The sequence below is a fragment of the Phaseolus vulgaris genome, chromosome 3, assembly GCF_000499845.2.
Source record: "Phaseolus vulgaris cultivar G19833 chromosome 3, P. vulgaris v2.0, whole genome shotgun sequence".
Taxonomy (NCBI): Eukaryota; Viridiplantae; Streptophyta; class Magnoliopsida; order Fabales; family Fabaceae; genus Phaseolus; species Phaseolus vulgaris.
The window spans coordinates 41,667,001-41,692,797 of NC_023757.2; the positions used below are offsets into that span (position 1 = coordinate 41,667,001).

Below are 25,797 nucleotides of genomic sequence, written 5' to 3' on the forward strand. Positions count from 1 at the left end.
CGTGATTGTCAACCACATAAAAAACAAATATATTAAGTTATTTTTTCAAAATTAAACATCTATGTATTTTTAAATTAGTCGGTGAAAGCAAGTTATTCTATTCTTTTAGAATGGCCACAGCAATATTTGAATATGGGTTTTCTTTAATCCATTTTACTTCACCATTAGATTTAATTGAGAACAGTTCCATGAAACTGAGTACATTGCACCAGCAATAAGGGAGAACAGTTTTCATGAAAATCCGAAAGGAAAAAAAATAAAAAAATAATATATATATATATATATAACGAGATATTAATAACTTCAATTTTTTATACAACTAAATTATAACTCCCAATATTATTATTATAATATTTTTATATAATTTAATTACAAATTTATTTTTTATTATATATATTTATTTTTAAATTCATCCCATGACAGTTATATACGATTTCAAGAATTATCAAAGTACCATATTTTCCGATAGATAGTAGGCAATGGATTAATTTATTTAAAATTAAAACTGGGTACATTGAACCAAGAAATAGTAGAGTGGAACCAATATTGGTGTATGCATGGACATGATGAAGATAAAGTCTCAATGTGCTGATTATTTGGGTCCAACCACAAACTACGAAGGAAAGTTATCAAGTTACAAGAAACAGTATATATGTACGTAGTAGGTGTGTTCTAGCTAGTATCCAGGCTTTGCTGAATGTTTGTATTTGTAGGAATTGGCCCAGAAGAGAAAATTAACGAAGTTGAGTACACTGAGAACACACATCAACCAGTAAAACCTCTCAAGGTGATAATGATTCAAGTTGGCACCCAAAAGCCATGGTGTGTGTCCAATAGCTCCTGTCATCTTGTTGATGGTGGACACAAGAAGTGTGCTGAAGAAGTACCCCATGGCCAGTGAGGCCCATGAGAGTGCTGTTGCCAAGGACCTCATGCTCCACGGTGCCTCTGTGAAGAAGAACTCCATCATGCCAGCCAAAGTGAAAAGATCAGCTGAACCAAGAAAAATGTATTGTAAGGCCACCCAAAGGAATGTTATTGGGAGGGGTTTGGTTGAGTCCAACAAACCAAACTTTGCAGCTGTTTTCTTTCTCTTCGTTTCCACCAAAGCTGCCACAGCCATTGCCACAATGGAGAGGAATAGGCCTGTCCCTATTCTTTGTAGATGTGTGATCCCCATTTCAGTGTTGGTTACTTTTCTAGCAAATGGAACAATGATGTGGTTGTAGAGTGGGGCAAGGATCATGATGAAGACGACAGGGAACACTGGTAGAGAAGCTGGTGGGACCTTGAAGGAACCAAGCATGGTGTTCATAGTGGCTGACTGTTGGACTGAAAATGTAGATAGCTGAGCTAGACAACAGTTTAGCATTATGGTGGACATAAATATGGGAATAATCCTTATCACAATCTTCACCTCTTCCACTTCCTTTACAGTGCACTCTAAAATTGGGTGAACTGGTTCTATCACTGCTTTGTTAAGGAATTTAAGGCTCTCAGTTAGAGTTTGGCCTGGAACCTCTTCTCTACTCCTACTTTCTTCTCCATTTTCCCTTTCAGTTGTATGGGATGGACTTGTGGCCATGCTTATGACAACATTGCTTGAATTCCTGGATTTGCAGTTGTTGCATATTGCTGCAACAAGAACCTTCAACACAGCAAATTCCAAACAGATTGTTTAGCATTTTATTTGACTACAAAACTAGTCATTTTCTGTTATTTATTCGGTCAAATAATTCATATTTGGTCTCTATACTTGTGTTGTGCCATTATAATTTTTAGTTCCAAAATGAGAAAGCAGTTACTTTTAATTCCTGGACAACTTGTTTGTTGGGTGTTGTGGTTTTGTACAGTAGAAAATTTTCTCTAGTGTTTGAGACATGACCATAGTTAAGTCTTGTGTAAGAATGAAGCTTTCATTTTCTCATGTAAGAAGTAAAACATGAAATAGATGAAAACTATATAATAACGACTAAATGAATTGTGTAACGTACTTATTCATAAGTATACCTTGAACATGGATGTAATGGGGCTCCCCGTTGGAATCTTGGTCCTGTACTTGAGTGAACCAAGAAGAAAAACTGGGATGGAGAGAAGTATTGAAGCAGTTGAGACTCCTAAACCCCACTGCCATCCCTTATTGTCTTCAATCCATACCACAAAAGTCACTGCAATTAATGCTCCACATGACAGGCTGAAAACAAAGTAATTGAAAAATGCAGATCTCTGCTTCCTTCCCTCTGGGGTATTCTCATCAAACTGCTCAGCCCCATGAGGAGGAAGTGAACCTTTTATACCCCCTACGCCCAGAGCCACTAGATACAGGCCTGCGAATAGCATTACTGAGTCCCCACCATAAATTTTATGGCATGGACTGTCGGTGATTCCCATAACGCAGTTTGGTGGTTTCAGTGATGGCTTGTGTGCTTGTATTGTGAGCATTAGTAAACCCTGTGTCCATCAAATAATTTCACTTTTAAAAGTACGATCTAAATATAGTAGTGATTATAATCTTGATAACGGCATGGAACTGCTTGTATTATACAGTTAATTCCTAATGAGCTTCAATTATTTGACTTCATTGAACTTAACTTATTTGATCAATCCATGCTTCTTTGGTAAAGTTGTTTCATTTGCTGTTTTGGTGACGTCTGATAAATCGTGATGATATGAAGAAAAGTTATTTTGAAAATTGGCTTGGAGTTTCACTTGTTAACTGTTTTACACGGAAGAATAGCGATATACTGACTCAGAATCTGGTTACTAGAAGATTGAGCACAATCTAATCTTGCTTCCTGTTTGGTGCACCAGCATCTAATGGCAATAAATGATAGCCAGGCCTCTTTCATCTTTCTTCTACTCTGTCATTTTAATTTTGGAGTTGGTTGAGGATGGAAAAAGGGTCCCTTTATGTGGGGATACTAGTACTGTACTACATGAGTGAAAGTCTATCAAAATCCTGACCATGTGGTTTTTCTCATAATAGTAATCAATTTTTTTATTTATTACAGTAAAGTGTAATTAACTACCTAAGTACAAAGTATAGGTTAGGTTCTCTTTTTTTTTTTTAACTTTTTATTATTGACACGTAATGACATTCAAAGCTACCAGACTATAACTTATATAGACGCTAAAGATAGAAGCTTAATTTATTACGATGAGAACTTACCATAAATTCTATAGCAGCACTTATGAGATAGATGGAGTAAGTAGTGATAAAGGCATCGGCCAGAAACCCCCCAAGAATAGCAAGGAGGAAGGATGTTCCCATGAACTCAGTGACAATGTTGGCAGAGGTGGATGGTGAAAAGTGCATAAACTTGGACAGATATAAAACAAGGTTGCTTGCATTGGCAAGATATGCTAGGTTCTCCAATACCTCCGCAGCTGGGGTTTGCCATGTCGAAAATTTACAAACATGTTATGCATATCAAAAACAATATGGAAATTTTGTGAAGGAGAAAAACGATTAAACAGTATATGGTTAAAAGAAGTACATGTAGCTAAAACATTTCGTGGTTCCAGTATATGAACATTGTTGTTAGAAAATAAGAGAAACATGAAAAGTGTCGCCAGACAGCCTTACCTAAAACAAAGGAGGCTGCAAACATGCCACCATGACGTCCTTTGATGGCTGGCCTGTTCTTCCAATCTACATACCCTTCCAGTACGGGCACCTGTGCTTCTTCCTATAACAGTTTTGTCAGTGGTGGTGTTAAAGCCAACTAAAGAAAGTAGTGCTATATACTAAAAACTAAGATAAACAACGAAAAAAACCATATTGGAAATTATGTATGAAAGTTTAATTTATACCATCCCGAGCTTTAATTGTTATATCCTGTATTTATCTTATTCTTCAATATGGTAATGAAGGAGAGATTGGGATGCTGGTGGCAGAATACTTGATCAAGAACACTTTGTATCATGTAGGAAGTGGTGAATAGAATAGAATCGCATTTATAGCGGGGGAAATGGAATTTCTGATAGAAGAGGAAAGGTCTAGACTATATGAAAGCAACCAGTCATTCTCCTGGATCCTTTCATCTTGCATTAATGCTGATGTTGACTGTTTCTACCGTTACTTTGTCGTTCTTGGTTCCTTTCATTTCTACACGAGACCATGCTGGGAATGAATGTTTCTATCTGGTTAAAGCAGTATATATAGTAACCAACTTTTGGTCCTATATTTGTTTTGAATCTTCTCATTTCTTCTGTATGTTTCCTGTGAATTGTTTAGTTGCTTATTGAAAAGATAAGGTTATATACATAAATGGAAATGATAATGATGGTAATCAATCCAACTCATTTAAAAATTTAAAAACCGATGCATGTTGGGAATTTTATAAAGGTGGCGGTAGATAATTGCATGAACAAAGCATGCAGTGCGTTGAAGTTGAAGTGCGGTGATATTTAGCAAGGGCATGGACATTAGGGCACCACAAGCTGAGAGAAATTAAAATGAACAAGTGGGCAACATTATTTGAGAAAAGGTCATAGTTGCATGATGGTGAGCGTGAAGGTAAAGTTAGGGAGAAGTTTTTCTCAAGCATGTCCCACACCCCTCTTACTCCCACAAGCACCCATGATTCGTTCACATAGTGGCTATAAGTCCACTGTGTTTTATGCTAATCTCAAAGATCAATGATTTGCCAACTTCACTATATCTCTTAAACTATCTTAGGTACAACCTTTCCTGACCAGTAGAAAACAAGGGGACCATTTTTTCAAAAACAGTATTGAAAACTCTGTTTGAATGTGACTGTGACTAGTATTTGTAGTTAGCAGGCCAGGCCAGGCCAATGGAGGCTTATGCAGGTCATGTGAATTTTGTCTCGTTTCAATTCCTTGAGATCGCTTTCAAGCTGTGTGTGGATCTTCTCTAAGGGGGCATTGGCTTTAGAACAGTGGTAAGTACCATTGAATAGTATGCTTGATGGTTAGAGTATGCATTAAAGTGTCCTTTATGGCCACCTTTAGTGTCCCTCTTTCTTTGGGTGAGCAGAGTACTGTGTATGGCTGTTGGGTCAATGCCATCTCCAAGTTCTGTGGCTAGGATCCCCATAACAATGGCTCCGTACCCATGTGCCACCATTTAACCTAACTCCGTTTCATTGCTACTGTGTAACACTCTTCCCTACATCTCATTACAAACATATACAAGGGAGATTTCAAGTTCTTAGTGAACCTCATTTTAAAACAAAAACATCAAAGTTGTATCAAAAGTTGTATGTGCCATGTTAAAGTATCATTTTCCTTAAAACAAACTATTACTTATTAGTATACAACCTGGTCTCTTACACGAAAAATCAATACTAATGTAGTCTTATTTTTTTTGTTAATACTTAAACTTTTTAAAATACCTCTTTAATTTTCTTACTTTTTGCTTAGTGGTTGATGTTATACTCTACACCCTTTATACTGCCTTTTGAATCCAACAGTCATAGCTTATAGTGACTCTGGTGGATGACTTAGTAGAAGAGATCAAATAAAAAATGCTTGTGATCAGTAAAACTGAATGATAAGTTTTATCTACAATGTTGTCCATAGTCATATATATATATTTCATCAATTAGAATGAAAATAATATCTAAACTCCAAATACAGTATCTAATCTGATAGCATTGAATTAATGATCAAGTGTCGATATTTTTGTGACAGGAAATAGGATTATACGAACCAATCGTTGGTTACAAGGTTGCCCTTGTGATAGGGGGTGTGATAAATATTCAAAAGCTCAGCATGAGGGTATGCTTCCATCTTCTTTTCTGTGGGGACTAATTGTATATTTATTTCACATACTGTACACATTTTTCTGTTGAAAGTTGTGACTCTGGATAAAATGTGTAGGTACAACAGATGAAGTCCACGTTGGCATCTTCAACTTGCCATTTGTGTGTTTTGGGCAACAAAAGTTAGGTTGATTATGAGTTATGATAATTTTACACTTTTATTGTTTTGTTATTATTATTATTTTAATATAATATTTTATTATGAATAGAAATTATCAAATGAACGTAGATAAAAAAGATAATGTCAAAAGAAATTTTTTCTAATGATTAAGTAGCATTAAAAAAAGAATATTGTAGTGATATTTTCACATCATAGTAAAACAAACCCTGAACCCTAAAACAAACTCTTGACAACTAAAAAATATCCATTATAATCTGTTCAAAAAGAGAAATAACATGATAATTATATACAATTCGTGAAGTGACTTATTTATATATTAAAATTATATAAAAAAATATTAAAATAATAATATTGAGGGTATAGTGGTATAAAAAATTAAGGTTATCAATATATTATTAAAAAAAATACTGAAGTTTGTGTTGTCCACGCAAAGCAAGCCCTTTATCTTTTTTGCGGTAGTAGTAGAAAAAAAAACAATGTTTAGTTGAGTTGGAAGTTAGCATGTGGCATGGTGACAAATTTGAAATTGCTCCAAAATTATTTGTTTTGAATCTTAAATTGATTAAAAATAAGAATATTTTATATATAAAAGATTATTAAACTTTAAGATTTGATAAGGTTAATTAATTTTTTTTATCGACAAATAGTAAAAAAAAATATCTAACAAAAGAAGACCAAGTTTACTAGACTCTAAAGAACATTCAACCTAATTTACAATATTAAGAGAACTATATAGTCTTGTGTCCAAATATCAACATCGGAAAAGTTACTCCAAAATCATATTCACATCTAATTAACTATATAAAAAACAGCTACTTAGAAACTCTATTTCAAATATACTTTTTTTTCATCAACAAAAAATAAATCCATTACAGGAGACATTTGAGTAGTATCTCAACTTTATACGAGATCAAAATCTCACAACCTAGTAACAAACTAAAGCCACAAACAGAATTGAAAAGATGGGACAATTTGTACTCTGGCACTAATTTTGAGCTGCACTATGCATGAACTGTGCAGAATTCTACTGCATCAACGCTGCATCATTTCTTCAAATTGCTAGTGCAGCAGCACGTCTGCAGCTCCCACCTTCCAGCTCTGCTTGACTTAATGCTCCATCTGCAACCGAATTTGAAGTTGACAATTATGCATCAAAATCCTCCTGTATGCTACTTAGTTCGCTGGCATAGGACAAGGGCCTCCAGCCTTCACTCCAAGAAGTGTTATGCAGCAAAAATTAGACCTTCATAATTGTGCTTACAGCCAGAAGAAAGGTCCTTACAACTGGATCCAATTATAGAAGCAAGAAATGTGGAGTTCGTATTCTGATATACTTAGTTGTCCCACAATCTTATACAACGTATATGTATTCCAGAGTACAGAAAACACAAACTATAAAAAATATGTCTAAATCTTCAATCATATTAAGATCACTAATTTGTTTAAACTCTTAAAAAACCTTCTCTAAAACACAACTTCCACTCAACTCATCCACAAAAAGAATATTCAAGTCCAATTCTGTGCACTATATTGAAATGCACAATTTTACATAAATAACTGCATCAGTCAAAAATCTGCAGTAGAAAATTTCACAACAGTATCATCCTTTAATGAATACCCTTATTCTAAGTGAGTACTAATTTTTGCTGTCTTACTCTTCAGTCTAGACCATCATATTACACCTTTTTAACCATTTACTATACCCTGCATAACTTAAAGTCAACCAAAATAAAAAAGGTTGAATTAAACTTAAAAGTTATTTTCTTACTATAATATCAAATCATCTAAAAACTTGATGACATTAAAGTTAATCTCTTTTAAAAAAACTCCTTCCCTATATATATATATAAATATCAGTATGTATACATTGGAGCAATGTGTGATGGAGATATGAGTTTAAGGGCGATTGAGTGGGTTATGAAGTTGGAAAGAGGGACATGAATGAAGAGTGTGAGTTAATATTTTGGTCCATGCTGGGATGGTTCTTTTTTCAGGTTTTGAATTCAACAGTCTTTTCAGATATGTCTTGGAGAGATGTGGTCCATTGAAAGAGCTCTGTCATTAGCCAAATCTCTTCTTTCCAGTACAACATTCAAGGAATGCACCAACACTTTTCCCTTTTCTCCTCCCTAAATTATTGTTATTCACTTCTATAGTTTAATGGAATTTTACCAAATGTCTCACGTCCATTACAAACAAATATCCATCGCAATTATCCAAATAAACTTATAAACGATTGAGCTTATACTGGAATCTAATCTCTAAAACTCATCCAAAAACTAATTTCTTGAATAATTTATTTTCAGTAATAATAATATGTTATTAAGAAATAAGAAAGGCTAGCACAATACTTTTTTGTCACCGAGTATATTTTCCAAGTGAATTTAGTTTAGTTTTGTCTGTACATATGATATGATGATGAATTGAATTGGTGGCAAGATGTTTAAAAAACTCAGCAATTACTTTTGACCTTGCTTCCTACACAATACTTTGTGCAAGCCAAATAAATGGCTACGCAACACTCTCATTCGACATTTTCTTCCTTTTTTTGGTAATTTCGTATCAAGTAGGGACTTTCTATTCAGAACATTGGTAGTTTATGAGGTTCATCTTTGTGTGGGCTTCGTTCATCTCTCTTTTCGTCATGTCACTAACCACATTCGATCACATTCATCTGTCCAATTTTGTCTTGTATACCAACACTAATGGAATTGAGGCCCATTTCCTTAAGTTCATTTTTATTTGATATTTTATTTAGATAAAATTGATTTATAGTATATAAATAATAACAATAATCATTATCGGATTCATCTATAAATATCTAATCACATATAGGATTTGTATTAATTTAAAATAAGAAATACAATTGAATATAAGAAATCATGGCACCATTTTTAAATAGAATATATTGTTATTTAATTTTTCTATTTTTATATAATATGAGACTTTTACTTAAATTTCTAAAAGTATTCAAGTGCGAGTTTTAGCACAATAGTATATATTTATCCCCATCCAAGAATCACCTAAACAAATAATTTCAATCCCCTTTTTGTTGACTCTTGTTGAGTTTTACCATAGTGACCTATATTTATATCATTTGAGTTGATCACAAAACAAAAAGGTCATGCTATTGTTGATCTCTTAAAAGGATGATTCACTGGAAAATTTAGAAATTAATATGTTATGATCATCTTAAAGAATTACAATTGGAGCATGTGTTACATTACAATTGAAGCATGTGTTACAATTTTTAGAATACATGACTCAAAAAGATTCCAAACAAACACTAATGTTGATTAGTTTGTGAATGGGCGACAAAGCAGTAGGTGTATTTCTCATCGAGATAGGGAATTCAACCTTGGGTAGCTCCAACTATAAAGGCTAAGGAGCTTCAACTTCAAAATGAGAAGCACCATTTCTACTAGAACTTTCACCAAGATTCTTATGTGGACCACATCACGTGTAATGTTATATGTTCTACATCACTCTAAATAACTTTTAATCAATACAACGTGACTGTTTTATTGTTTCAAAAATATATGTAATTGAAAAGGTTAAGATAAGTTTTCTAATTTTTACTATATTTTTTTAGTTTTATCCTCTTAGAACTAAAATAGGAATTAATGAATCATTTAAATTTAAAATGAAAAAATTTCCCAAATGAGGTGATTTGTGTGAGTCATTAAATGAATATTGTACTTGGATCAAGTGACATCTTTATTCATGATATATTTATATGTTTCATCTCTCCTTAAGTTCCTCAAAATAACACAAAATTGGGAATAAATCATTCTTATTCATCTCATAATCCAAAAATATGTAAAATGGTTAAAATTCCTAAATTAGAAGTTGAATTATAATTCTTTTATCAATTAAAGTTTATAAGTGTTTATCTTTTTGTATGAAATATTACTGAATTATGACACTTATCATAGCTCATATTGCTTCTATTGATGTTGTTCAGAAAGTTAATAAAGATTTATCCGTTGTTGATAACCCTATTGGTGATATATGAACTTGGTTTGAATCTCAAGATGATATTTTTTCGGATATGCCCTAATTGGAGAGTGTTCATGAATAAGAAGATTTGCTATAAGAAAGAACTCATTGCTTATTGTTGACAAACGAGTTCCTTCTAAAACTATCTCTAATGATTTGACATTGCAAAATTGTTTTGAATCCCTTTTAGGTTTAGAGAATGTAGTGGCAGGGACGAATTACACTACTCAAGTTGAGTTGATTTGGATAACAATGTTGCATCTCATGGTCTAACAGATGTTATTCTCGGTGCTGTTACTAGTCCCAAAACACAAGTGTTTTTTATTTTGTTGTTCTTTTCTTGTCATGTCTGATGTAAATGTTTCTCTAGAGCTTGATGTTGTCCCCTCTTCCGCTACTGCTTTTTTCATGAAAGAGTATAAAATTGTTGCTAAGTATTTGAAGGGTGAGGGTGATATGGGACAATCTCTTATGCTTTGTTTGTTTCTGTTGATACTCTTTAGGTGCAAATGGACGAGTGAGGATTTTCGTTGTTTGCATCCAATAATTTGAAGGAGAGAGCGCATATGGATGAACGAGTAGATATGATTTTTTTTTCTTCTCTTATATGCGATGATTAGCGAGTGTGATAACGTAGAATAATGATAATTCACTACAATACCCTTAATTTTCAAACTGTGCATACAATACACTGAGGTTTTTAGACATTGAATCAAAGAGGAGAATCGATTTTACAAACTTAATAGTGGATGAAAAATCGACTTTAGTTTTTCTTTTTGTCATGAAAATCGATTTTATGTTTAGTGAAGAGAAAGCAGACGCAGCACCTCCACTTTTACTCGCTGCCTTCTTCGCATTCATTACCATCTCTGCACACCTCCATCTTCTTCTCTTCCTCCCCTCCAAAATGCAATTGTTACGAGCATAACACATGTATGTTACATATGGCTACTGGATTAGGGTTTCTTTTGCACCAATTTTATCATATTATTCAAACACAAATCACTATTTTTCACACAAAATATTAATAATAAATATATAACTATTGATAATAAATATTTAAATTTATATAATAATAATAATATTGATTATAAAAAGATAATATAGTAATTTTATTTTATAAATATTTTTTATATTAGAATAAATTTTAAATATATTAACTTCTTTATAATACAATAATAATAATTATTATATATAATATATAATTTTTTTTATTATTATCATTATTATATAGTTATATACATACAATATGTAAAATTAATATATTAAATATTACATAAATTTATGTAATAAAAACATTTAATTATTCTATTAATAACAACAAATAATTATAAATAATAAAAATAATAAAATAAAATTATAATATAAAAAAAACAATAATCATTATTATTTTCATAAATTTTAATATATTTAATAATATCATTTTAATTTAATACAAAATTATTTTATATTATATTTTTTAAAATTTTAAAAATTTAAATTATTTGTTTTTATGTAACAATTTCCAAATTTGCATTTATAACTCTAATTTTTATATATTACAAAAATTTAATTAAATCAAATATTAAAAAAATATCATAATTTATTATTTAAGTTTTTTTAATAATAAGGATAAATTTGTAATCTTACATTTTATATCTTTAAAATATTTTCTAAATTTTCTCTCAACTATCATATCACTCACAAATTTTAATAAACCATCCTCACAAATCCACACTATCATCCCTCAATCCAAACAACTTAACACATTCTCACACATTCTCTCTAATCCTCACAAATCCACTCTCCCTCCTCCTCACAAATCTCCTCCCCAATTCAAACATACCATGTGATAGTGAAGATGATGTTGTTCAAACTACTCGAAGGTTTGGACATCCTATAAAATGTTATAAGATGTATGTTAAGAGTTCTTACTTTTTTGGGATTTTCATCTATAGGTAAATCTAACTTCAGCGTTATCTAGATCTTGTTCGAGAACAGGAATCAAAACTCAAGTAGTATGAGTAAACAAAACATATAACTAATACAATTAGACAAACTTAGTCATCATATTGTAATATTATTATTATTATCTCTTTTATAATTCTTGGAGTTGAAGAATGTAAAACCCGGAAAGAGATTTCCAAACGGGCTGTGAAGGAATTTTGTTGGGCGAAGTGGATATATATTAAGTTTTTGCAAACAAAACAACCTTGACCAAAAAGAAAAATGAAAAAAAAAATGTGGAGCGGGCCTTTTCAATGTTTCGAAAAGCAGCCCAATAAGATTTGTTTTCCTTGATGTTTTGTTTCCTCGTTGACCAAGTAAAAAAATAGTGAAAAACAGATGTTGAAAAATGAAATTAAGAATGAAGTGTAGGGCTGTATTTGAAAGGGAATACGTACTCACCCACCCACCCATCAAAAACATCAAATTGTGATTGATATTCTCGTGCCAAAATTAAACGAAATGCATCATCATTATTTTATTATTATTGTGTGTGAACAGTAAAAACAATGTGTTGGTGTTGATTTATTAGTAGTTAATTTGAAGGTGGGAGGGTAAAATATGATTATAATATGAAATTGAAGTGACATGGTGGATCGTAGGCCTGTGAAGGTGGCCCAATGAGGCGTGTAAAAGTGGAGAGGATATGAAGGAAGGAAGCAGGTGAGATCAAAAGTCAGAGTTTTAAGAACAAAAATATTATAACTTCACAAAATATGTCACCATCTTCTCTTTACCTCTCTCTGCCTCCAAATTCATCTTAATTATAAACAAACCTTTCTTTTTCCAACAACAAATAAATATATAAATTTTTTTAATTCTTTTTGTCTGTTTCCTTCCACCTAAGAAAGCGACTCAATAATATACACAAAACTCATTCATCATTTATCCTCTTATTATCTCTCCTACAGTCCAATTTCTCCTCTTATTATCTCTCCTACAATCCAATTCTACCTCTCAGATAAGAGAAACTATATATCACTTACACTTGTTTTAAAAAAAAAACATTTATGTGCCATTATAACCTTTTCTTTCCTTCAAACTGTAATTTATAATTAATCTTTAAAGTCACAACTTCATTTTTATATTAGTTAGAGTAGTAACCACTGAACTTTACGCTTATATCAATTTTATAAGATGATATTTATATTTATTATTATATTTAAGTATTTAACTTTAAATTTAACTCAATTTTATAAAATTAGAATTTATAAAATGAGATTTGTATTATTTATACACTATTAAATCTTTTTATTTTTAGTTATTTTTTTTGAGATATAATCTGATAAATATAACAAATTTTGATAAACTTTAAATAATTTTGATATTATATTAAAAAAAATATTTTAAACTTAACTCAATTATAAAATTGAATTTATATGAAGTTTGCACACTTATATATTTTATTAAAGTCGAATATGTAACATAAAAGAGGAATCTTTACACTTTTTTTTTAAACTTAAGGACACTGGAAATAATATTAGTCTTTGAAAATAGTAAGTTCGTTCAAAGAATCAAGCTTTCAAAATATATATTTTTTCATACATATACCCTTAGACATGTGAATTGAATCGATGATTGAACACTTAAAAAATATAAAATATATGATGATCTGTAAACTATGCCTTGTTTTGTTTCGACTACATCTACCCGTGCTTCAATTAATATTACTCGTTGGATAAAACTGTTTCAATACATAATATAAAGGGACATTAAAAATCATTCCTTTCATTTTGTTTTTTTTTTTGAATGTTTTATAATTCTGTAATAAATGTCATTTTAAATTCACTCTCCTTTTCAATAGAAAAAATCAATGATTTATTTCTTAAATTATTACCGGGTATTTGTTGGAATTTCCAATATTATAGAATTTATAAACTAGTTTAACGTAAGCTTCGTTCAAAAAAAAACACAACATGTAGTTAATTTACTTTTAACTTGTTCTTATAAAACTCCTCTCATTATAAAAGAAAGTTATAAATCATTAAAAAATTAATATATATCATTATATCTATATATAAATTAATAAATATTAATACTTTCTGATTAGATTATATATACATGTAAAATAATATAAAAATTAAAAAAAAATTACTCTAATTAAAATTTGGATTGACTAGTCTTAATTTCTAATTGATAACCTTAGCGATTGTGAAGTTGGATCTTAAAAAGGAATACATGACCTAGAAGAAAAGAAATTTAAAAGATAATTTTTTTAGATAAATGAATAATAAATTAACTTTGATGTATATTCTTAACTTAAAATATTTAATATTTTTTTTTATCTATTTTAATCCTTTTTTTTCAAACTTATTCATACACCAACTAAATTATTAGAGATTATTTATTTAAAAATTAATAAGTAATAAACATTATTATTGTATAATATATGAGTCTGCATATATAAATATATATATATATATATATATATATATATGTTATTTGATAGTAAGATAATTATATAAATTTAGAGAGGTGAGAAAAAAAATCGTATATTTAGTTGTAATTTTATAGCAATAGTCACCCTCACCACCATATACGCCGCCATTAATACTATCTATTTTTCATTTCATTTTGTATTTTTTTTAAATCAAACATGGAATAATCATATTTAAACTACATTACAATATATTTTTTAACGAATCAAAAGAATCATCCTATAACGGGAAAGAAGAATTTATAAAGAATAAATGGTTATTCTAATCAATATGATAAGTTTTTTTATTAACACATGTCAAAGAAATTTAACGTGTTTAATAAATTAAAGTAGACTCCTTAACATTAATACAATAATTTGTTTAGAGATAGAGAACAAAAATTTCATTAAAATCCAAACGAGAGAGTATAGTGAAAAAAAATCATAATAAAAAGTACATAAAAATAGTTATTTAATATTTTTTATCAGATCACTTTTATGAGATTACTTTAGCGTTTACCAAAAATAAATAAGTCTTTACCATTGTTAACTGATAACATTCCACCAGTTATAAGCATTCATGACATCTTTATATATACTTTTATACCTCCACATTATCTCATAAAAAACGAATCTGAACACAATTTTTTTTTAAACCTTTAAATATTTTTTATTTACAAACTTACAAAATATTTTTGTAGTTAATTTTTTTTTATTTCCTCTCACTTAATTAAACAATAAAATTTACAAATTAAAAAAAAAGTATTGTTTCCCTCAAACTAGATTTTAATCAATGTATCAATGTGAATAAGTGGCAGTTGAACTTTTATATATATATATATATATATATATAAAGTTTTCATGTTAAATATCATTATGCTATATATATATATAAAGTTTTCATGTTAAATATCATTATGCTATTTCACATTTCAGTTAGGCTGATACTTCAAGTAACAACAATCATTTGTCATCACATAAAAAAAATATTATTAAAAAAAAAAATAAGAAAAAAGTAGACCAAAACTCATATGTTAACAAAAACGATATATATAGATTATACCTAATAATAAAGAATTCTAAAAACAGACTAGAATGCACTTGAAATTTAATAATGAATAAAACTCTTCATACGGATAAATTTATTTATAAATAAATAAAATTATACTTTATTTAATATATTTTTATGTACTAGTGATTTTTTTCCAAGTCTTTTTATTTGTGATATTAAGTTTAAAAAAATGGTTGAAAAAATTGTGAGATTAAATAATGTTAAAGATAAAATTGACTGTATTTGTGGGAAGGGTAATTAAGGAGGAATAGGCTTTCCACAGAAACTCACGTGGTCTCATCTACCCATGGAGAGGGGAGACAAATATCAGAACACAAAGGTTGGTAGGAAAAACCATTTATACCATCTCCAGTTTTTACTTTAAGTAAGTTTTGTTTCTCATAAAATTTACATTTTTTTTATTTACAGTTTAATTTCTTACAACTTAAGTAAGTAGTTCGAACATATATTATTTAAATTAAAAATATTTTAACTTTTAAGATGTATTAAGAAAATTAGTTGGAATGATTGAATTTGTACATATAAAAGATAGTTTATTAGATTAAAACGAAAGGGCATGATGGTAAGTCCACACTCTCTTTCCATGGAAGGGTGTTGTTATAAACCGAAGCCACACTCTTGTGTTCTCCAAACATAGCCACTGCTTCTGTCTCCATATCTCTCTCTCTCTTTCTCTTCTTGTTCGGGATTGTCTCTTCCGTTGTGGTGTTGGAATTGGTGTATCTCGTCGTTGTTGGGGTTCTGAGTGATGGGTATGCCCTGCCGCTGTTCTCACACCTCGCACATCACGGAAATCATCATCACCAGCTTCTTCCGCCATAAGTCTTAGATCCTCACCTCAATTATTTAACTCCTCTACTCACCTTTCTTTCATGGCACCTTCAGATCCAACTAGGTCGGAGTAACCAACGATTCCTCACATGGCGGCTGGAAGGGCCTTTTCCGACATCACTACCTTCCTTCGCAACCAAACCGCTCCTCCCACTTCCCAACCTCTCGATTCTCTCTTCCTCTCTTCTTCCACTGCTTCTTTTCTTGGTCAGTAATAATTACCCTCCCTCCTTATTTTTTACCACTCATGGACACTGTGTTTGACTTTTTGCTATTTGATTCAGGTTCGAGATCCATGATGAGTTTCGAAGGAGAAGGAGGGAAGGGGTGTAATGGTTCCTTCTTCCGCGCGTTTGACATAGACGAGAATGGAGATGAGTGCATGGACGAGTACTTTCATCAGCCTGAGAAGAAGCGCCGTCTCTCTGCCAACCAGGTTCAGTTCCTCGAGAAGAGCTTCGAGGAAGAGAACAAGCTTGAACCCGAGAGAAAAACCAAGTTAGCCAAAGACCTTGGTCTGCAGCCACGACAGGTCGCTATTTGGTTCCAGAACCGTCGTGCTCGGTGGAGGACCAAACAGCTCGAGAAGGACTACGAGATTCTGCATGACAGCTTTGAGAGTCTCAAGGCCAACTACGAAAGCCTCCTCAAGGAGAAAGACAAGTTGAAATCTGAGGTAATTAAATCGAGAACTCAATTTGGATCCAATGAGTATTTTTCTTTAACTATTTTTATATCGAAATTGAAGTTTGATCTTAATAACAATCCATAACTTAATGTTGGTTTATTCATGTATTGATACAAATTGATGACTCTATTTTGTGGGCTGACGAGTTAATTTGTGTGACGTTTTGGTTAAATCAGGTGGCGCACCTGAGTGAGAAGGTGGTTGCAAGAGAGAAAGAAGAGGGGCAGTTGAAGCAGGGTGAAAGGGGAACGAAGGGGTTGCAGGAACAGGAACAGGAACAGGATGAGGAAGCACCCCAAAGGCCTATACTTGATTCAGTTTCGGAGGGTGAAGGATCGAAAGTTTCTTGCGTTGTTGGGGGTTGCAAACAGGAAGATATCAGTTCAGCCAGGAGTGACATTTTGGACTCCGATAGCCCGCATTACACGGATGGAGTTCACTCAGCAGTGCTAGAGCACGGTGATTCTTCTTATGTGTTTGAGCCTGATCAATCAGACATGTCACAAGATGAAGAAGACAACCTCAGCAAGAGTCTGTACCCTTCCTACCTCTTTCCCAAACTTGAAGATGCCGATTACTCCGACCCCACGGAAAGTTCTTGTAATTTTGGATTCTCGGAGGAAGATCATGCCCTTTGGAACTGGGAGTACTAAGTTTTCTCCCATCTTTCTGTGTCTGTGCCGTGTGTAGTGTTTATTTAGTATTTGCACTTTTAGTCAAGACTTCATAAATGGCCAATAAGTCAGATCAATCACTATAGCTTTATTAGGATAGAGATGGTGGTTTTTGCCGCATTTTGCTACTTGTAATGAAACTGTTGGTTCCAATGTAATTAAATAATGCTTTCCTGTTGAGAATGTAAATCTGGATTTAGTTTAATGAAGCAATTTAAATTGAAAAGCTGAAGAAATGGGAGAGACAAAATTATAATAAGAAATCCAAACATAGCTCAATTTCTTGGTATAGAGGCCAAGAATGTATATATATACACAGTGTTTACTGTGATGTGTGAGTATGATTCTTCTTCACTTGGGTTCTGGGTCCCTGTTGTTTAGATTGGTAAGCAACCCTGCATGTGGAAGTTGACTTGCCTGCACCTTTGCAATTGTTTCCAAGTTCAGAGCATTTAATCTTTGTGACAGAAGGAGTGTCACTTTCGTTATGACTTGGTAAAAAATGTCTGGCTATCCATTCAACGAGGATCACCGACTTCTCTTCTCGTTTACTCAATACTCGTGATATCAAGAACATCTGTGAGAGCCTTCGCATCTTGGAAAATTTCTTTCCATTTCTTTAATACCAAAGAGAACACAACGCAGTAAATCATTATTTATATTTCACCTGTAACGTTTTTTTCCCTTCCTTCTTACCTCAGTAAATTATTAAACCAGGTAACCAACTCCTTTTGGGATATGAAATTTCATAGTAATAATATAAATATTAATTTATTAATGTCTTCGAAAATTATAATAGAGTGGGATTTTTTTTTTCCAAAAAGAGGAATATATGGATTGAGGTGATCATTTCTTTGGTCTAATTTAGTGGTAGTTAGATATCTATATTAATAATTGAAGAAAATGAAAAAAATATATATTTTATCTCTGAATAGCATAAATTAAGGAGTGTAAGCATCGTACTATTAAAATAATTTATTTTTTTTATCAAATACTCTGTTGGAGATCCCACATCGACTAAATTGGTGCAAACCTCAATCTTATAAGCCGGTTTTATGAGGGTTGAGTTAGGCTTAAAGTCTTCTTCGTAATATGGTATCAGAGCCATTTCAAGCCTATCCTAGCGAGTATTTGTTGGGCTTATCAGGCCACCCCCTATCGAGCCGCTATCGGACCACCCATAATATATAGTCCCACGCACGAGCTTCTATCAGCTTTTCATTGTATATATATAAGTGGGTGCAAACCTCACCTTATCGAGCCGGTTTTATGGGGTTGAGTTAGGCTTAAAGTTCACTTCGTAGTATACTCACTTATTTTTATTTTACAAAATAACAAAACATTCAATTTTTCTTTCATTGAATTTTTTTTGGTTATAACTATATGGCTTAAGAAACTTAAGCTAAAGCATTCATTCTTCAATGCTTTGAACTAATAATGATGCAATGATTTACATATAAATAAATAAAAACGTTTAATATGCATCCGATTTTAGGACTACTAGCTTTGTGTATAAGGTACAATGCATACATGGGATTAATATGTATTAGATGTGTTTTTAGGATTAGTTTGGTAATTAATTAGAGACTAATTTAAATTTTTTTATTAATAATAAAAATAATTTTAGATAAAAATAATTTATTTATTTTTTAAAATAGTATATAATTTAGTCAATATAATTTTTTTAGTAAAAAGTAAAATAATAAAATAAATAAATGTCAATAATTTATAACATATCTTTAATATTTGTATTTTTTTTTTTGTATATAGAAAATGTAAATTTATCAAAATGAGCTATATCACATTGATTAAGTTACTGAGAACTAATTTTCCTTAACCAGTACTCTTGACTTTGAATAAATATTTAACTACATTAAATACTTTGAGTAAAAAAAATGAATTTTGTCACATAACAAGAAAATGCATGTCTACCCCAAAGGTAAAAACAGATAATCAAAGTAATAAAACAGTAATTAATTCACGTAATACATACGTAACTACTTTTAAGGAAGATTTTAAACCAAAGTGATATTTTTATTTGGAAAAATAATTATATTTACAAAAAATACACGTACGTACGTACACACGCGACATCATTTATATTTTCATTAGTTAGTTATAATGTAAATCTTCATAAATTAAGTGTACTTATCTTTTATGAAACATATTAACTGTCTACTTAAAAAAGAGAGTAAAATTGAAGATATGTGTTGAATCTCTTGACTATAATAAAGTAAAAATAGTAGAATCCCGATGCAAATATTAAACATCAGTCACATGTATAAGTTGAATTTTGAAAAGAATAACAAGAGACGGAAGCAAAGTGATAGACAGGAAAAATTAGGTCATAAAAAAATGGTGTTTATAAATATTGAAAGAATAGCAGTGTCTTAATATTTTATCTGTTTTACTGTTCCTAATTTTGTACTGGGAGTTTTTGTAAATAGTGGAGTTGTAAAAGAAAAGGCTACAAAAACTAGGGTGTGTGATGACGATGATGATAAATATGATTATTTTGAAGAGTGTAACAGAGGAGAGAAGAGGACGTTAATGGTAGAATAATTGAAATTAGTGGCTGAGAATGGTTGCGATAAGGGTCAACATGTTGTTCATATTAATCTCTGATGTTAATTATAAATTTAATTGATTGGTATTTGGAAAGAAATTGCGTGAGGAAAGGTCCATGCTTTACGGCGTGTAGAAAGATCCATTCACAAGCTGCCACACGCCCTGTTTTCTCAAAACGCTTTCCTACCAACCGGGTCAACCGCACCACACAGCACAAGGCCTTCACCTAGATTGCACCACGTGTACGGCCACCATGCCACCACCTGCCACCTTTTTTTTCCTCTCCTCTTCGGTCAAACAAAAAAGGGGGGAAAATGAAGAGGTGCGAGCCAGATTGAAGAGCAGCCACACCAAATGACTTGTGCAAACTCCGCACTGGAATCTACACATCACGTGGGCCCCACACGACGTTGACCTCTCCTGCCACGTGCCTTTTACTCTGCGATGCTCTATGAACCCACCACGTAAAAAATCTCCCCTCTTATTATTATATAAATACTGTATAAACTTACACCCAAAAGATAAGCATCATTAAGCCTTTGTTAAAGTGAGCCAATTTAATACATTTCTCCAAGCACTCAAATTCCTCTTTTTTTCTCCAAATCATACTTGTTTAGTGATTATTTTTTTATTTCATAAATCATATATATTTTTTCTTAATTTAATACCGATAAAATAATTGTTTCAGATAAGAGTATAACTGATTTCAAATTTACAACATTGTAAAAAACATTTGATCTCTTAACTAATGTAAAATTTATCTTTTTTTTATATATATTCTCTGGTATATATGAAATATCCATCTTATTATTGGATTTTGAGAGTAATCTAATTCAATAATAAAAATTAATTATTCAAAATTCTATTAATTTATACTGATACATTATTATTGTTTTGAATATGAATATCTATAAACAATCTATTAATACGCAACGGAGATTAAGTTTATGATACATTGAAATACTACAATCTATTTATACTACAATCCTTTAATCTTTTATATATATATATATATATAAAAGTCAATGAAACTAAGATTTAAATTCACAGTTTCCAATCGACCTAAATATCACTTAATCGGATTTGACACATGTGAATACAATTACAATTAACAATAAATTTGTATAGTTAATGTGATTGTGAGTTTAATTTGAGTGGTATTTGATTGATCCTCTCGAAGAAAATGTCATGTTAAAACTTGATGAATGAAAAGAAAATGTTACTAAAATTATTCTGGTTCATTATAATGATTCCGTGTCAGCTGATGAACACACCATGTTGGTTCATGATTTTGTGTTGGTAAGGTCGTACATACACTCAATTATTTATTTTATAAATAGACCTGGTTCTGAAAATGATAAATTTTAATTGGCAATATTTTAAAATAGGTTAGACTTATAAGATAATGTAGAGAAAATTTTGTACGTTTAGCGAAAAATATGAAGGAATCAAAAGAAATGACAAGACAGAGGGCCAGGAGCGACACCACTGGCATTGATTTATGGCGCATTTTTTTGTTTTAAATTCCATGAATAAAGGAAAGAAGTGTGAGATGGTTGATTACTGAAGATGAAATTATATGAATAGAGAGTTAAAATCTGAACCCAATCATTCAAAAATTTAAACTACCATTTTCAGAAAGATTAGGGTCATATTTCAAGCTCTCTCTCTAGTTTAAAATTCAAAATTTCAAGTATTTAAATCATAATTAATTGTATTTTATTTTCTCATTTTCATAAAAAAATGATTCTTTACAGACAATCTTCCCAGAAACTCAAAAAAGATAATGATTTCTCGGAACACAACACGTAACAAACTGGTATTATTATGCAAATTTCTGAGTGATAATAATAATAAAGCATGTTTAAAAATATTGGCCACGTTTTAACCTTAAACATGACACGAGATTACACGTATAGGTTGTGTTGCTTTCGTTGGACCCATTGTAAGGTCGTTTGGCAGTACTTCACGACAGTGTCCTCTTACCTCTCACTCCTTTAAATTTTCTTTACATAACACAACAAAGGAAGTTATATACATAGAAACAAAATCAAAACCAAGGATTTAGTTTTTTTCTTATGACTTATAGTGTGCTTAAAAAATTGGGAGTGATCGGAAAAGTATCGTGAGAGAAGATACTTACAAAATATGACATTTTACAAAATGTGTATATATATATTAAGAGATATTTTTAAGCATTCTAAGTGCTTTGAAATAGAGATAAAAAAAACATAGGAATGGAAGAAAACATCGAATTTAAGAGAGTTAAAAGAGAAGTGTTTTCTTTATCCAAAAAGATAATCTTCCAAGCATCTTGTCCAAAATCGAGTTATATGCAGAAAATGTTCTTGGATTGACATCAATAGACACCCTCATGTGAGTAAGAAAGAAAACACACTAAAAAAAGGGGAAAAAAGGGGCAATGGACATAAATAAGGTCTTGTCTATTTTAGCACCCACCAATTTGGTTTTATGACTTCATGGGTTGTACTAGTATCACAGCAACAAAGACATAATTTGACTTGAGGAGTTGAACCATACGAAAGAAACACCTTCGAATTTTTCCCCAACTTTTAAACATGATACTTTTCTAAGATTATTCTGGAGTTAGAAAATAAATCCAGTAAAAAAGCATCTCAAAATAGTTAGGATGTGCAAAATTCCAAGTTTGAAATCACTAGGAGATATCAAACAAATAATATAATTGGTTCAATTAGAAAACAATGTTAATATTTTTTTTATCAGAAAAATGATAATATATTTCTATCACAAAGTAGTAATTACAAGGGTTAAATATGTTTTTATCTTTTATTATTATGACATAAATTTAGTTTTTTTCCTAATTTAAACTTTAAACATTTATATCATCAGATATTTATAGTGTGAATGATTAAAATAGTGTAAAATAATTGTTAATTTTTTTCAAAAACTGTTAATTTTTGTTCTTGTTATTTTGATTGCAAGATTATGTGTATTGTAAATACTTTTAATGGATTCATAAAGTTAAACTTTAAATTGAACAAATTTCACATACCAAAGACTCAATTCAATCATTTTCATACTACAATATAAAATTTAAAATTTGGACAAAAGAAAAACTAATTTTATATTATAGTATAAGAAAAAAATAAATCTAACCCTAGTTAAAAATGAAATAATTATGCTTTCTCGACAAAATAGTAATCTTTAAAAAAATTTAGCTTTCTAAGTATACTTTTGAATAATTGTGCATATTATGAGTACGATCAAATATGTGAACAAATGAAAAGTTAACCATATTTTTTATATTCCTTCATTAAATTATTGGTTTACAACTGACTGCACAATCTAATTTTTTAATACAATCAATTTGTGAATATTTATTTCATTTCTTTTCATTGAATGTGGGATTTTCAATTTTATATTTAATTTTTTTATACAGTAGATAGACTTTGGTTTCTAAAGCAGAAATACCTCTCCTATGATGTGTCTGAAAAAGGAACAAATATTTAAATAGGTTTGAGTGTTAAAAGTCAGCAAAATAGATGAAGTAAATGAAAATCAACAATTAAAAAACCATTAATTTCTCACCGTAACTTTATTTTCTATACATTATAATATACAACTTTATTTAATAAAGTATTTTTGAAAATGTATAAATTTTGAAGACTTATTCTACTTCATAATAACGTTTAATAGTTGGATTAATAAAATGTAATATGAAGAGATTGTGATAGAGTAACACTACTTAAATGTTCTCATGAAATAACTTGTTTGCTCTCTGTAAATTTTCAAAATATAAGTAAATCGTGATTATAATATTCCACAGTTACATAATGTTTAGCTTATCTACTTTTTCTATGCATAATTGTTGAGAAAATATACAATAAAAAAGTTAAAAGGGAGTAACTATATCAAAAGTTAGTCGTAAATTAAATTCCATCCTTCTGCATTAAGTGATAACTCATACATATAAGTAAAAAAAAAAAGTAATAACTCTTTATTTGTGAAAAATGAGAATTGAATTTTGGTAAAATAATTCATATATAACACCATAAATGGTTAACCATCGCACAAGTACTTAATAAATTCATATTTAATTTATCTTTTAATTTAAAATATTATTATAAAGATTGTGAAAAGAATGTTCTTATTGTTAAGCAAACAATCTTTTTGGATAGTATAACACAACCCAAACTCTATCCATTGACACCAGTTCTCATGTTGATGCATCATCTGTGGGCTCCTCCTTGTGGTGCATCAACTCATGCATCGCATTAACTCAGGTTTGTGATTTGCCCCTATTTCCCCTTTTCATTTCTGGTTTAGAGAAGCTAAAGAATGCGTATAGATGAAATAGAGACAAAAATCACTTGAGAAATGAGACCCTAATCAATGATTGGATTTATTGACCTAATTAACAAGGTCTGCGATATTGCTATTTGAGATAGGAGTGTTGCATAATTATGAGGCACTCACCAATCCAGAATTTTTGCAATTAAATAGAACTGAAAATGAGTGATGTTTAAGATCCCACTTTAAGAAGGTTGTTGCATCACAATTGGCGCATTACAATACAGAATCTGATAGCGTCTTCACGAACCTTAACACCAACAACCCATTCCATTCTGTGCAACACAACAGAATCAACAACCATTTTCTCAGTCAATGTGCTCCACTGTGGTGCCCCTAATAAAATAAAAGGGAGTTTGTGTTTCAACTTTTAGGAGACCATGCCACGGGTGCTGTAATTGGGTTAGTGGGTTCTTGTTTGTAGACCCCTTCACCTTTTTCATTCAACTCTTCTTCTTCTTTGCTTCTGTTCAAATTGCACAGGTATCGTATCGGATAAAGATTGGAACATGGTGCTGCCTTCCCGTTTCTCATTAGCCTATCCAATCATTTATATTCACATTTACATTTAATCAAAATTCACTATTTACACTTTAATTTTAATCTATGATTAATTGTGTTATGGTTCTTGGATTTCAATTCTACAAGTCTTCCGTGAATTCAAAATGTGATTTAAGTCTTTAGATTCACATAGTTAGATATGCAATGTAGAGAGATAAGAAATGTATTAAGTCTTTTAATATATTATTAGTAAAAATATTACTTTCTTCATTCATTAGAAACTACTATTTTACATATAATTTTTAAAGTAATTATTAAAAAATAAATAATCGTATCACTGTCATTGAATTTTAATTTTTTATAGACAGTTTTTTCTTTTAATTATACATGTTTCACTAGCCGTTTACATCATTCCTTTACAACTACAAGTTTAGAATACCTTATTTTATAAATTAGTTTATTTTAAAAATAACTTTGAAAAAAATGGAATAGGAATTATTTCACTGACCACAAACACAAAAAAAAGCATAGGGATTGTTGATAATGGATACGAATAATCTTTTGTAATGTTTTTTCTTATAGTGAAAGTTAAGCTGTGCAGTGTCCTTCTAGTTCATATTAAGTCCACAAGGAAGTCATTTAGATGAGGATGGATAACATATATTTTAAAAAATTCCTATGTAATATTCTGGAATAAAAGTTTTTTTTTAAATTTGTAATTAGTTTTTGGATTATATAATCCAAAAGTCTTTTTTCAGAAGCATGATTAGTTTCCAGATTATATAATACAAAAGTTTTTTCTAATGAGATTAGTTTCTGA

The 25,797-nt window shown here is 30.6% G+C and overlaps 2 protein-coding genes across 2 annotated transcripts; one reads left to right on the forward strand and one right to left on the reverse strand.

Annotated features, from left to right (window-relative positions):
- Positions 1-470: 470 nt before the first annotated feature.
- On the reverse strand, positions 471-4,131 carry LOC137807793 (protein NRT1/ PTR FAMILY 4.6-like). Its single transcript, XM_068608594.1, has 5 exons — positions 3,814-4,131; positions 3,587-3,689; positions 3,170-3,387; positions 2,011-2,451; positions 471-1,648 (listed from the first exon to the last, which is right to left on the reverse strand). Exons 1-5 carry the CDS (start codon positions 3,814-3,816, stop codon positions 677-679), a joined length of 1,737 nt encoding a protein of 578 aa, XP_068464695.1. The 5' UTR covers positions 3,817-4,131; the 3' UTR covers positions 471-676.
- An 11,800-nt stretch (positions 4,132-15,931) lies between these two features.
- On the forward strand, positions 15,932-17,765 carry LOC137807794 (homeobox-leucine zipper protein HAT5-like). Its single transcript, XM_068608595.1, has 3 exons — positions 15,932-16,421; positions 16,499-16,890; positions 17,079-17,765. Exons 1-3 carry the CDS (start codon positions 16,304-16,306, stop codon positions 17,553-17,555), a joined length of 987 nt encoding a protein of 328 aa, XP_068464696.1. The 5' UTR covers positions 15,932-16,303; the 3' UTR covers positions 17,556-17,765.
- Positions 17,766-25,797: the final 8,032 nt, after the last annotated feature.

Bases quoted from the DNA above. Each gene is read 5' to 3' on its own strand.
- LOC137807793 (XM_068608594.1), bottom strand. The intron at 3,388-3,586 runs GTAAGGCTGTCT...GGCAAACCCCAG, and splicing joins TGCAGCCTCCTTTGTTTTAG to CTGCGGAGGTATTGGAGAAC. The intron at 2,452-3,169 runs GTAAGTTCTCAT...TGATGGACACAG, and splicing joins GTGCTGCTATAGAATTTATG to GGTTTACTAATGCTCACAAT.
- LOC137807794 (XM_068608595.1), top strand. From the start codon at position 16,304: ATGGCGGCTGGAAGGGCCTTTTCCGACATCACTACCTTCCTTCGCAAC. The intron at 16,422-16,498 runs GTCAGTAATAAT...TATTTGATTCAG, and splicing joins TTCCACTGCTTCTTTTCTTG to GTTCGAGATCCATGATGAGT. The intron at 16,891-17,078 runs GTAATTAAATCG...TGGTTAAATCAG, and splicing joins AAGACAAGTTGAAATCTGAG to GTGGCGCACCTGAGTGAGAA.